Source organism: Lacerta agilis, chromosome 17 (genome assembly GCF_009819535.1).
Source record: "Lacerta agilis isolate rLacAgi1 chromosome 17, rLacAgi1.pri, whole genome shotgun sequence".
Classification (NCBI taxonomy): Eukaryota; Metazoa; Chordata; class Lepidosauria; order Squamata; family Lacertidae; genus Lacerta; species Lacerta agilis.
The window spans coordinates 22,955,186-22,969,156 of NC_046328.1; the positions used below are offsets into that span (position 1 = coordinate 22,955,186).

The 13,971-nt window shown below is 48.2% G+C and overlaps 1 protein-coding gene across 1 annotated transcript; it reads left to right on the forward strand.

Moving 5' to 3' along the window:
- The first annotated feature begins 1,848 nt into the window (after positions 1 to 1,848).
- Positions 1,849 to 9,028, forward strand: LOC117039112. Its single transcript, XM_033136145.1, has 8 exons — positions 1,849 to 1,857; positions 2,687 to 2,756; positions 4,094 to 4,161; positions 7,124 to 7,240; positions 7,460 to 7,527; positions 7,667 to 7,766; positions 8,526 to 8,609; positions 8,846 to 9,028. The coding sequence occupies exons 1-8, from the start codon at positions 1,849 to 1,851 to the stop codon at positions 9,026 to 9,028; spliced, it is 699 nt and encodes a 232-aa protein (XP_032992036.1).
- Positions 9,029 to 13,971: the final 4,943 nt, after the last annotated feature.

A 13,971-nucleotide genomic window follows, 5' to 3' on the forward strand; every position in this document is an offset into this window, starting at 1 on the left:
GTGCTGTGTGATTACAACTGCAAAAAACAAGCACCCCCATTCTTAAAGAGCTTACCTAGAATACAAGAAGAGCCAGTGGCGGAGGAAGGGGGGTGCGGAGGGTGCGGACCGCCCCAAGTGTCATCACTGAGGGGGGTAACAAAATGACAAAAATATGGTTTTTTATAAAAAAAGAAAAGGGCTCACAAAACTTTTTAGTTCAGTCAACAAACGTAACGAAATGCAGTGGACACTGGGTGCCACACCACAGGGGCCAGCACTTACCACGGGGCCTGCAGCGTGCCCGATCCACGCGTCTTCTGGGAGTGACATGGTGGCTTGGGAGCCTGCAGGCTCTACGCTGCCTAAAATGGCAGCGTGGGACTTGCGTCTGCCCTCCGCCTCTCCCTCAGCTGCCCTACAGCTGAGGGGGAGGTGGCAGAGAGGCTCCACGCGTTGCACCCCGCCCCCATGGGCAGCTCGTCTCAACCCCAGCTGCAGGACGCACACGCCACACCTGGCACCTGAGCGGCTAGCTACACCGCTGAGAAGAGCCCTGCTAAATCCCATCTAGAACAGAACTCTGTTCTCACAGTGGCCAGCTAGATGCCTATAGGAAACCCTCAAGCATATAGCTTCCAATACATATTTACCCACCAGCAGGATCTTGCACCTTTGCTAGTGCTATGTACAAACATTTGAAATGCACAATATTAATGCATCCTACCCTATGCCCTCCCCAGTTGTGCGCCAACAGAAATGTCTATGGGTGCTTCCAGCTGGGGGTGCTTCCTCCTGGCTTCCCCACACGCCGCCCGCACACATGCCTGCCCCCAACAGGACACCCTGGCTATGCCACCTGGAGCCTCTTGGCGGCCTGGCCTCCCCGCCCTCTGCGTGTCACTGGCGCTCTTTGCATAGGCGGCGCTCCCTGCCAGCAACCACCTTTATAGGCTCTCCCCTCATGCCAGCCGAGGCCAGAAAAGGAGCATGAGCAGAGGCAGGCAGCGCTCCTTTCGCCACTGCCTCTTCTTTTCCCTTCTCCTCCTCCTGCTGCAATAGCAGCAGTGCCGCCACCAACATCTCCCTTAGTCGCTCTGAGGCAGCTGCCCAGGCAGGAGTGGCACGGCGTGGTGTCCCTTACCTTGGAAATTTATTTTATTTTATTTAAAAAACCCATATTTTTGCCATTTTGTCACCCCTCTCAGTGATGACACCCGGGACGGTCGGCATCCACTGCACCCCCCCTTCCTACGCCTCTGCAATGCCGATGTGAATCTGCCGAGAGAAAATGCAGCCCAGTTGCAGGTGGAACAACAGGTGCCTCCAAGTTCTGAAAGTGGAGCATCACTTCTCAGGAGGTGCCAGGTCCAGGTGGGGGGGTTGCCACGGTGACAAGGACCTGCCCTCCTTTGTGACATCTCTTGCTTCTCCCTTAAAAACCACCGACTTGCAGGTGGCCATTGTGCGTTTGTAGTGAGGTGAGGTGAGTAGTAGACAGAGGTGGTGGTTGGAGACGATAAGGAGAGGTGTTAATTTGATTTTATTTCATTTATTACTTTTATTTTATTCATTTTATTCTATTTATTTTTATTTTATTTAGTTTTTTATTTTAACACTTTTATTTACTTTTTTATTTACTTTTGTTATTTATTTATTTATTTATTTACATATATTTTTTACATTTTTATTTTGTGCACATTTTGTATATATTTATTTTGTGCATAGAGGAGAAGTTAAGCGTAAGTGTAGGGTTAGGGCAGGGTTTAGGTTTAGGGCTGGGGGTTGGAGTCAGAGTTAGGCTTGGGTGGGCATTTTAGCTAGTTAGCTAGTTTAGAGAGGAGGGTGGGAATTTTTCATGAACAAAATATGCAGACTGTAAGTAGCATTCCTTTGCTTTCTCTTGGTCTCCTGGGGGTGGGGGGTGAGTCCTGGGGTCCCCTTAACAGCCTTAGCTCTCTGGAAATCAACCCGGCCATTCTTCTCCAGAGAGCTCAGCTCCTCCACATTCTTTCCCTGCCTTCCCCTTTTCTCTCCCCTCTCATCATTTACATTTACTAGGACATTCCTAGCCCAATTTCCACCCAGGAGATCAAGGTGGCCTTCATGGTTTTCCCTGCCACCAATTGTTATCTTCACAGCAGCCTTGCAAAGTAGGCTAGGCTGGCCCAAGGTCCACCAGGGAGCTTCATAGCTGAGTGGAGATTCGAACCCTGCTCTCCCAGGTCCTCCTAGTCCAGCCCTCCAACCCTACACCTCTGCCTGGCTCCATTTTGCATTTCTCCAACTGCCTTACGACCTTCTCCCACTTCCTGGGGGTCTCTCTGGCTCCAAGGAAGACTCCGCCACCTTCCTCATGTTCTGCTCCTCTTCTGGGACACCTTGATTCTTGGAGGACCCTCCTAGGGGTCTCCTCCCTCTCCAGGAAGGGCAGACGAGGCAGAGCAGTCCTTTAACAGCTGGCAATGCTTCTCTTTCCTTTGGGCTGGAGCTCTTGAACCCATAGTACTTGGGGCCTCCTTTCTCTCTCTGCCAGGCCTTCGTGCTTTGGGCTGCCTCTTTCCAGCTCTGATGATGTCCTTTCAGGTCATTGAATTGCAGAGAGATGGAAGGAATTGGGCCAGACGCCACTCCTCACACACAACAAACACCCCCAAGAATTGGGGCTGCCAGCTTCTGAGTCGCTCTCTTTGCTCGTCACTTCTAGGTTCAGGTGCTTAAGACGCCTGATCAGCCGCAGCAACAGGGTGGCCCCCCTGCAAGGCCTGTGGTGTCAGGTGAGCAAATGCCCCTCCTTTTGGGGACACAGGAGGGCAGGAATGGGCTAGAGGACAGCTAGTCAAAAGATACACAGATCCAGATGGCTGGCTCCAACCCAAGGTCCACCTGAGCCAGCATCTGGAAACCCAACTCCCCCCCCCCCGACCACCTCGTTTTGTGGGGTCCAGTGGAGGAAGCAGGGGGCTGGGCTGCGGGGCAAGGCGGGGGGGCAGTTGTCAGCGGGAGGGGCACCTTCCCTGGGGAGCCATGATCTGGGGGCAGGAGGCCTGAGGTGGCACTCCCCTGTAGTAGGACTTGGAATCCAGGAGAAAACTCTTGAAATAGCCTTGCTAGGGGCTCAGGGACGAACTCATCTGTCCCCATGTCCTTCTCTTTGCAGATGTGCTGGGGTTCCACATCCCTTCCCTAGTGGTGAGTACTGGATAAAACGAGAGCAGGGAGTGGATCCCTCAGACCTGCCCCCCGCTCAGTGCCGGATTTATGTATAGGCTAAGTAGGCTGAAGCCTAGGGCCTCTAAATCTAGGGGGCCTCACCAGCCCTTCTTCGTCCTGCATCCTGGCCAGGCCTTCTTCGTCCTACCCAGGCCTTCTTCGTCCTCCCAAGGCCTGCTTCGTCCTGCCCAGGCCTTTGGTGTCCTGCCCAGGCCTTTGGTGTCCTGCCCAGGCCTGCTTCGTCCTACCCAGACCTTCGGTGTCCTGGCCAGGCCTGCTTTGTCCTGCCCAGGCCTTGGGTGTCCTGGCCAGGCCTGCTTCATCCTGCCCAGACCTTCGGTGTCCTGCCCAGGCCTGCTTCAGCCTGCCCAGGCCTTCGGCATCTTGGCCAGGCCTTCTTCGTCTTGGCCAGGCCTGCACCCTTCTCTTATCAACTGCCAGTCCTAAGGGCGGGGGGGGGGGGGCGGCGGCACTAGGCTATGCTCATCTTGTCTGGCAGTTAGCCCTCTTTCTTCCTGGCTACTTCCTTCACTGGGAGCTGGCTGCAAACCTCCCATGGCAGCTGGCTCATTCACGACACAGGGCAAGTTGATTTACTTGGGTAACCTCACGACTCCCCTCCCTCCTTGTGACATGATGATGATGTATCAGTGATGTATCAATGATGGTTCTGGACATGTATTCTGGTAGGGAAGGAAGGTCTTCAAAGAGCTTGTAACCCATGTTCGGGGTTCTTGCTCTGTGTGGGGACCTGTTGCGCAACAATAAAGATTGTGGTCTACTGACCACTGTTTTGCTCCTGTATTTGGCTGGAACTTCCTTCTTCTGCTAACCGTAGAGACCCACAGGGAGTTGCACCCCAACAAGCTGGGCTGTTGAGTAGCCTATCCTCAAACCCCAGAATTTTCCATCTCAGAATCCAAAGCCCGTAGGCCCAGAGTCAACAACCTTCCCCAGCTCAAGGGTCAGGTCAGTATTGGTACGTGCTGCGCTTTAATCAGTGGGAGAGTGTGAGTGGGGGGCTGGCTGGGACAGATAGACCAGGCAAGCAAGCTCTCCCAAGTCTCTTCCATTCCTTCCGTCCCCTTTGGCTTGAACAGGCCAAGGCAAGCACACATGACTGGCACTGGCCTCTCCCCTCCCAGGCAGGGAAGTCTATCTTTCACACTTCACAGAGCCCTGTTGGTGTCTGCAGCATGCACTGTAAATTGCCCACTGGCAGAGAGTGGCCTTGGGGACCAGGGAAGACAGCAGTGGGAAGGGATCCTCGGAGGGATCCAGAACTACCTGTAGAAGGCAGGAGGCCAGGCTGCAGGTTGGTAACTGGACCTCATCCCAAGGGGCAAATAAGTATAGGGATCAGTTCAGGGTCAGAGGAACTGCATTTTGTCTTATTTTATTTGTGCCCGGTGGTGTTTTCCTTTTCTATGTTTAATTTAAAGTGGCTTTTGCATTTAAAATCTTGTTACTTGCAGATAGTCAAGAAAATATTTGTTATTTGTTTAAAAGCCCAGTCTAGTGCTGTGACCACAGAGTCTCTCCCGCTCTGCCCAATACCAGTGCCTTAAGAAGGGTCCTGGGAGGGAAAAAGCCTGAAAATGTGCAGGTGCCAACCCTCCAGGAGAAACCCAAAGTTAGAGGTTTTCATCTCCCAACCCCAGGAGTCAGCCAGAGGGGTCTCTCTGCCCCCAAGAAAGGCATAGGCAGAGGCGTAGGAAGGTCAGGTGGTACCTGGTGTGGAAAATTTCTTGTCACCCCCCCCCCCCCACATTGATCCCTCCCCTTCAAAAATGGTTTTACGTTATTTCACATTTTCTTTCAAAGGAATGTGGATTCTGGGCCTCTAATAACAAGTAGGTGACTATGGACAGATACTTAAATCTACAGGATGGATTGTGTTTTGGCTTGTGTTATTTTATTTATATTTATATTTATTGTTTGTTTGTTTATTTAATAAAATTTATTTTTAAAACCTGCAAAGTGGTTTACCAAAACAATAAGCAAAAAAGCACCACAGCAGTAAAATCAAGAAAAATTAACAATCCTACCTTAAAACATACAAAAGCTAAAATATTAAAATTAAAATTACTTCAACTTCCTAAGCATCTAGGTATGCTTGCCTAAAGAAGAATGCTTTTAGCAGGTGCCCAAAAAGAGTCTCGCAAAGGCACGTGCTTTGTTGCAATAGGCGGGGAGTTCCAAAGTGCAGGAGCTGTCACAGTAAACAATGCAGTACAGATATTCTGTGGAACCTGTAGTAGTGCTTGAAACTACTGAAGGGGAGGTTTTATTTATTGTGATTTCACCATGCTCTGTATTATCTGAAAAGGAAAACATTTATTTAAAAAACAGGACTGCACAGCAGCAATCTAGTCTCATCATGACCAGTGGGACTTATTCCCGAGCCGACGGTGCATAAGATGGACTGCAATCCTATGCACCCCTTGCATCCAACTTGTATCTAAAACTCTGCACAAGCCTGCACCAGAGAATTGTAGAGTTGGAAAGGACCCCTGAGGGTCATCTAGCCAAACCCCTGGGGCAATGCAGGAATCTCAACTAGACCATCCTTGACCGATGGCCATCCGTCTTCTGTTTTTCCCCTCAGCCAGGACACACAACGGATAAAGACACAACAACGGAGACTGGAGGTGGGGGAGGGAAACCCAGCAGAGGGTAGGGCAGTAGGGCGGTTCATTAAAAACTTTTTTTAAAAAAATGACTGCTCCAAAGGTCTTATCTTACTAAACTCGGGATTATATAGCTTTATCTGAAATTTCATGCATATCAGTTTATATCTTGACCCTGCTCCACTGAATTGAAATTTCAGCCTTCACAACATAGGAAAACGGCCAAGTAAATGGCTATTTTCATGGAGGAGGGTCAAGATATTAACTGATATGCATGAAATTTCATATATAGCTATATACTTCCTAGTGTAGTAAGATAAGACCTTTGGAACAGGCATTAAAAAAAATTTTTTTAATGAACCGCCATAGTAGGGCAGTAATTGTTCCTTGATAATTTGTCACCCCCCTCTATGATGGTACCTGGGGTGGCCCCCCCACCCCTTCCTACGCCCCTGGGCATAAGGAAGTCAGTGAGTGGTGGCAGCTACTGAAGAGTGACAGAAGCCCAAGTTTATCCAGTTGAATATTAATTTTTATTTTTATTTTTAGATTCTAATCTAAGCATGAGTAAAAGATATGAAAGTGGTGCTAGCAAGCACAAGAGACAGAGACTTGAAAATGCTATGATAATGAAGTTAAGACCAATCACTGCTTTTGTGCATCAACCACTCATTGAAGCAACAAGAGCTGGCAGTTCACTCTTTAAATCTGGTGGGCCATTCAGCCGTGGATTGCTGCCTTGATGCAGTGAACTGTTTTGGCATTATCAATGAAATTTATTCCTTCTTTTCATCTTCCGCAAAGAGATGGGCAGTTCTAAAATAGTTTTTGCCACCTCAGTCTAAAGTGCCTAAATATTTGTCAGACACTAGGCGGGATGGACAGCACATGCAAAAGCCACAGAAGCTGTTTTGGAAAGTTATAGTGCTATCACTGATACCCTCAGTCATTTGTACTCTGATGTTAATGGGAAGGGGAAACCAGGCTCCAAGCTAACAATGTTTTGCAGAAAATGGAAGAACTGTAATGCTGCATTTTTGGATCTGTGCGCTAGGTCATTTTCACAAGGTCAGCAAAGCCCTTCAAAAATCAGACCTTTATTGAGTTCTTGTGCAAGTTTGTACAGTTCACTTCTGAATTTTTTCTTCTAGTTGTGAGGGTGGGGGATCGGGTGGGGCCTCTCTTCATCTAAATCCGGCCCTGCCCCCACTACCTGGGCTCTTTGCCCCCCACTCTGCATTCTCAGATGCAGAGGAGCCCTCCCTGCGCAAGGAACTGGCAGCCTGACTTTTGCATTTCAGCTGCTGGAGAAAGATCAGCTATACCTCCTGGAGGTCATCCAGAACTGCCAGGCAGCTCAGATCAGGGGGCTCCAAACCCTGAAGTGCTCCAAGCAGGAGCCAGCCAAAGCCATTATGGTGAGTGATGGGTGGTGTGAGGGACCCCCATGGGGAGGGAGGGGCAGAGAGGGGCTTTGGGGAGGGGCTTGTGCATTTACCAGAGAGGAGGACCCTTCTGGCTTAGGGCATGGGATTGCCAAGACAAGCCTCCTGGAAAGACAAGCCTGGCATTTGGGGTCAGAGCTGTCCTATTGAGGCGCCAGAAGGAGCTGACTTTCCTCCTCTGCTCTCTTCCAGCACATCTTTGGCCACTTGGAGCACTTCAGGGATTGCCCCCTGGCCTCGGAGGCCCTCCTCCAGCTGAGGTGAGTGGGGTGGGGGGGGTTGTGGGGTGGGGGGCAGAACTCCAAGGGGAGCTCCGGGTGGACAAGAGCAGGCAGGACTCAGAGGGGGGAGGGGGCAAGGGAGGAGGCAGCGTCTAACCCCTTTCCTTTCTCTCTCCAGCTTCATGAGACCCCATTTCGGCTGCGATATGGTCAGCGCTATCCTGTATAGGACAATGGAGGCTGTTCTTGGGGGCGCAGAAAAGGAGGAGGACAAAGAGGTAGGTAGGTAGGTAGGTTTATTTCGGCCATGTGGCCCATATCACATCAGAAAACACATTCATCATAAAACACACAGAGTAAAACAATTTAACAAATTTAAACAATACAGTACGAAACCAATTTTAAAACAACCCATTTACACCCTTCCATCTAAGTCACACAGAGATCTGAGTAGTCCAACTGAACTAGTTTTTTATTATTTAAAATAAAAATCTGTTAAAATTAATTTATCACCTATTTTATCGCCCCAATAATAGGTCTTAATTATTTTCTGCATTGTCATAAATGGGAAGAGAACCATTCCTCTTCTTTGTAAATAGCACATTAGTCAAAAACCTAGCGACCATATGGGTTATATTTGGTTCCTCGTCATTTAATAAGTAAATTAATTTAGCATCCTGAGTTCCATCTTGGGTTTCCTTCAAAAGTGGAACCAAAAATTTGGACCGAGCTGCCGAATGAATTGGACAGCAAAAATATATATGCTGTAAGGATTCTATGGAACCACTATTACAGTCGCAGAGGAGGGAGATTTGACCATTGGAAAGTCTATTGCCCAAAACATTTGATGGGAAAACATTGAATCTGGCTTTTATGAAGGCATATCTATACCTCACAACAGAGAGAATGGTTAAATAGTGTGGAGGACAAAGAGGTATGTCCTCTGCTTTGACTTCCCTTTGCACATCTCTTTCTTCTTCTCACACCCTCGCAAGATTTAACCCAGCACTCAACCTCTCTTCTCTCTTTTCCCGCAGGAACTGAAGAGGCACTTCCAGAGCCTGCTGGGGGGTCTTCTTCTGGAGGCCCCCAATGCTGGCACCCTCCACCAGCTGCTCGCTGTAAGTGTCCTGATGGCATCAGGAGTGGGTTTGGGTTGCCCCCTGTCCCTTACCCAGCAGACTGTCCCATTTCTGGGGCACAGAGTCCCCTGTCCCATTTGGCCACCAATTTGGCCCAAGAGCAAAACTGGCAACCTTCATGGTTTGAGAGTGCCAGGGACTCCATGATGGGGGCAGCGGACGGCCGCTTTGGCCCAGACTGGCCCCTGACTCTAAGACGCTCTTTCCTCCCGCAGGACCTCCGATTTTACGCCCTTTGGAGAAGTGACGCGGAAAGGAAACTAGCAGCCAGCAGCATTTCTCTGCTGTTGGCCGTTTCACGAAGATTCCCCCACCTCAGAGTAAGTATCTTGCCTTTCTGTATTCATTTCTTTGGTTGCTTCCATCTCCCCAAGAGCACATCACCCAGCATCTTTTAATGCAGAAGATGCGGTGTGTGTCCCTGGGTGCCAGGATGAGGCCAGAGGCTTTTTCTGCCCCCTTTCCTGGTGCTGCCCTTCCACCTCTGCCCAGGAGGCTGCAGGCCCCAGGGAGGTCCTCTGGGGCATGGGATTGGGCCCAACCATAGGGAGACCCGTCCTTCCTGGCGTGGGGTTGCTTCTGTGCTCTCTTGCACCCATCCAGGGTGGGGTTTGTAATGTCTTTCCTCTGCAGAGCACAGTAATTCGTCCGGAGCTGGCCTGTTTCCGAAAAAATCTGAAAGAAGGTAAGCCCCACACCTTGGGGACAACAAATTCCCTTACCCCTTGTTTGCCTAAGGCATACCTCCCAAGTCTTCCTGCTGGGAGTCCTGCAGGACCCACTCCCTGCCTGGCAGGCCTTTCCCACCTGGCCTGGGAGGGCAGCACCCAGACTGACTCCAGCTACAAAAAGTGGAGAGGACTGAACAGATTGTCTCTCTTTTTATTCTCTTCCATCCAGATGACATCATCATTGAAGAGTTATGATTTTCCTCCCTGAAGGAATTGCTGGCTCTATTTGGATGTCCCAATTGGCCAAAGACTGGCAAGAGAAGAGGTGCCGAGAATCAGGAGGGGGACAGATGATTTAACCAGCCATGAAATATGGACTGAGATTGGGCAGAACTCAAAAGAAAGAAAGAATCCATGACAGATGGTCATCTAATCTCTGTTTTAAAACCTGCAAGGTAGGAGAGTCCATCACCTTCCAGGGGAGTTCATTCTTCTGTTGAACCATGTTTAGTCGGAATCTCCTTTGTTGTATTTGAAGCCATTGGTTCGATTCCTACCATCCAGAGCAGGAGAAAAAAAAAAGCTTGCTGCATCTTCCATGTGACAGTCCTTGAGTTACAGTGGTACCTCTGGTTACGGGTTTAATTCGTTTCGGGGTGCCGTGCGCACCATGAAAAATCCATAACTAGAGGCGCCACTTCTGCGCACACGTGGCCGTAATCCGAAGATTCCGTAACCTGGAGGTTATGCAACACGAGGTACCACTGTATTTGAAAATGGCTCTCTCTGGTGTTACTGGATCAAGCTGGTCGATTTTCTTGCATTACTTAAACTAAATAGTTTTTAATGGATTTTGAATAAATGTGCAATAAATTGTTACTGTTTTGAATTTCATTGTGTTATTCTCTTCCATTGATCTGGACACTTTTCTGTTGTTGCAGCCTAAAATAGCATTAGCATTTTTTGCTGCTGCATCACTCTCAGGTTGACTCATATATGTTAAGCTTGTGGTCCGCTAAAACCCCTAGATCCTTTTCCCATGTACTACTGGTACTAGCAAACCAGGTATCCCTCTAATCCTGCAGCTGGTTTTTCCTGCCGAAGTGCGGAACCTAAGATTAGTCCCCATTGAATTTATTTTTGGTTTTGGTCATTTATGATTAAGTTATTAGAAAAAAATGGAATTAGGAGTCATATTCATAAAAGGGACTAAGGCAATTTATACAGATCAAACTGCAAACTGGATTGTAAATAATGCCATTACAGGAAAAATGTTAAGTTATAGAAGGGGACAAGGCAAGGATGCCCTCTATGTCATGGCTGAAGCTGCATTTGAAGGAGAAACTTCCTTAATGCTGTTACTTTAAATCACTTGGCTATACCAGATCGGAAAAGAACAGATCTCTGCCTGCAAGGTGCTTAATAAGTATTAGGAAAGCCATGGTTCAAATCTCTGCTCTACCATGAACAGCCCAAGTTTATTGTGTATTTATTTCATATTCACATGTATTAATGTGGCTCACACTTTGGGATGCTTTGGGTGGTGTATAAATAAAAAACCATGCCATATCATGGTAGAGCAGAGATGTAATCACACAGAGCCCCTGGCGATCACACAGAGCCCTCGGTCGTTCCACGGACTATTGACCCTGTGCCACCACTAATCCGCTGCCACCAACCAGGCTCTCCCCAGTAATATATTCAGACTCAGTCAGGTTGTAACGTATTAACAAAGAATCCAGTTTATTATGAACGCAGACAAGTTTTAAATACTTTGAAACACTGTAAACCGATTCACTCTCTCTGTCTCCCCTCTGTCTCTAACCCACTCTGACTCCTACGCCTTCCACCCACAAGAAACCAACTGAACCAACAGTCTCCCTATTTCCAACTGTCTTCCAACTGCTTTTCCCCAACTGTCTAAACCTCTGGGCTTTTCTATTGGTCTATTAACTCTTTCTCTCCCCCTGTACAGACATCTCATAATGAGTGGGCAAATGCCACAACATACTATCTATCTATCTATTTATAGGATATGTTGCTGTATGCTGCTGTGCATGTTAGCACGGGGTGCCCCTCGGGAGGTTGTGGACTCTTTCTTTGGAGGTTTTTAAGCAAAGGGACCCAGGTGGCGATGTGGATTAAACCACAGAGTCTAGGGCTTGCCGATCAGAAGTTCGGCGGTTTGAATCCCTGCGACGGGGTGAGCTCCTGTTGTTCGGTCCCAGCTCCTGCCCACCTAGCAGTTCAAAAGCACATCAAAGTGCAAGTAGATAAATAGGGACCGCTCCGGCGGGAAGGTAAACGGCGTTTCCGTGCGCTGCTCTGGTTCGCCAAAAAGCAGCTTTGTCATGCTGGCCACATGACCCGGAAGCTGTCTGCGGACAAATGCCGGCTCCCTCGGCCTATAGAGCGAGATGAGCGCCGCAACCCCAGAGTCGGACACGACTGGACCTAATGGTCAGGGGTCCCTTTACCTTTACCTTTAAGCAAAGGTTGGATGGCTGTCAGTTAGTGACTCTAGTTGAGATTCCTGCATTGCAGGGGGTTGAGACTAATGGCCCTTGGGATCCCTTCCAACTCTACAGTTCTGATTCTAAATGATTTAGACCCACTATAGAGACCATCTCTCCTCTCCCATACTCCATTCCAATCACAGAGATCTGTTGGAGACTCACCAAAGCCCAACCCTGAGCACATTTCTAATAGGGAGAGATCTGTGGTTAAAAGAGATTTGAGGTTGCGAGCAACTGCTTCCTGTTGACTGAGAATCCAGACTGTTGACCCATCTAATCCAGTACTGTTGACGGTGACTGGCTACCCAGGGTTTGAGATATGGAGTCTTATTCCAGCCCTAACTAGAGATGCTGGCGGGGATTGAACCTGTGACCTTATGCATGCAAAGGTGGTGCTCCCCTCCCTTGAGTTACAGCCCTTCCCCTATGAAAAAGAATTGCGCTTGGTGTCTAATCCCTCCTCTTTTTTGGCAAATCCCCAAATGCAACCAAAGTTTAAGTAGGGCTGTATTCACATCATTAATCTGCTATGATACCACTTCAAACCATCATGGCTTCCTCCAAAGAATTCTGGGGACTGTAGTTTGCTCAGGATGCACAACAGGAATCTTAGGTGTCTCTGAAATAAGCACTTTGCTTCTTTTATTTATGGAATGTTTTTCAATGTACACACCCCTACTTGTTTCACTACATTAAGCACAGTAATAAATTAAAAAATGCCCAGTCTATAGCAATTTATTTACAAAATATATTCTTTGTGTCTCTTGCTATATATACACACAATACATATATGCATAAATGTACACACACAATATACTGATGAATTTCCAGTTCCACAAAGGTCTGGTTGTCTCTCTTGGATGGGGTAAATTTCGAAGGATCTCAGCTTGGTGATCCAGACATTCAAGTTTCAGTATGGAGGCTGAACACAAAAGGAGTCACAGCCACAGAAAGAAGTCTAAGCAGGGAGTCCAAGTGCATTGTGAATGTGTAACAATAGAAATAACAAGAGTATTGGGGGGGGGGGGAATCTGAATTCCCTACTAGGGCAGTGCCCTTATTAAGCCAACCAAAATGTCACAAAATAATGTGCAAGTTTTCAAGTTTCACAGAACTCTTCATGAAGCCAGATGAAGAGATATGGAGAACTCAAAAGCTTGCATACTATTCCATGACATTTTGGTTTGCCTAATAAAGGCACTGAGCTGACAGGGGCTTTGGAATGTAACTAAAGAATCTAAAAAAAGACCCCCCATCAGGGATCCTTGCAGCCTCCTTGACATGCTAGCCAAGCTGGAAGCCCCCCCCCCAAATCAGGGCTTCCTCCTGCTTCCTCCCCCCAGCAACCTGTATTCAAAGGTGGATTGTGTCTGCCTATGGAGGCTCAATTTAGCCACTGACAATAGTCACTGATGGAGTTCTCCTCCATGAAGTTGTATAACCCCTTTTTCAAGCCATCAGCCATTACCACCTCCTTTTGGCTTCCAGTTCTGTCAGTTAATCACTTTTGTTGGGAGACTAGGAAGTGTCAGGTAAGTCTTCATAATACCCAAAATTCCTGCCCTGCAAAATCCCTTCTTCCTTCCTACCTAGTCATTCAACCACATTGGCACCATGCCCAGGGCATTGTTTGGAAATTCTGGCGCAGATTTTTTTGACCCTACAAGAGCTGCAGCAAGCCTTGTCAACTGCGCACCCTCTGGCTGTTTTGGGCTACAATTCCCATCAGCCCCAGCCAGCGTATGAGGAAGGCTGAACTCTATAGCAGCCTCTCTCAACCTGGCGCCCTCTGGGAGTTTTAGACTACAACTCCCAGTTATGGCCATAGCTCAAAACATCTGGAGGGCACCATGTTGGCAATGGCTGGGACAAAGAGTTGGACTTTGATGAGGGAGACTCAAGCTGATCCACAAATGAGCACTGACCTAGTCTCCTTAGAGGGAGGTAGTGGGGATAGAAGTGTAATTTTTTTAAAGTTTGAAGCAGCAGATATCACATGCAGCGAAAGCCACAGCATTCAACAGGGGTTACTTCTGTGTAAGCCTCACAGAAAGCCAACAGGATTTAAGTGAGCACACATTAACACCATACATTTAAAGTGCAATGACACCACTTTAAACCATCGTGACTTTCCCTCCCCAAAGAATTCTGGCA

Coding starts and splice junctions, on each gene's coding strand:
- LOC117039112 (XM_033136145.1), top strand. Junction 2,757..4,093: donor TGCAAGGCCTGTGGTGTCAG/GTGAGCAAATGC, acceptor CTCAAACCCCAG/AATTTTCCATCTCAGAATCC. Junction 4,162..7,123: donor TTCCCCAGCTCAAGGGTCAG/GTCAGTATTGGT, acceptor TTTGCATTTCAG/CTGCTGGAGAAAGATCAGCT.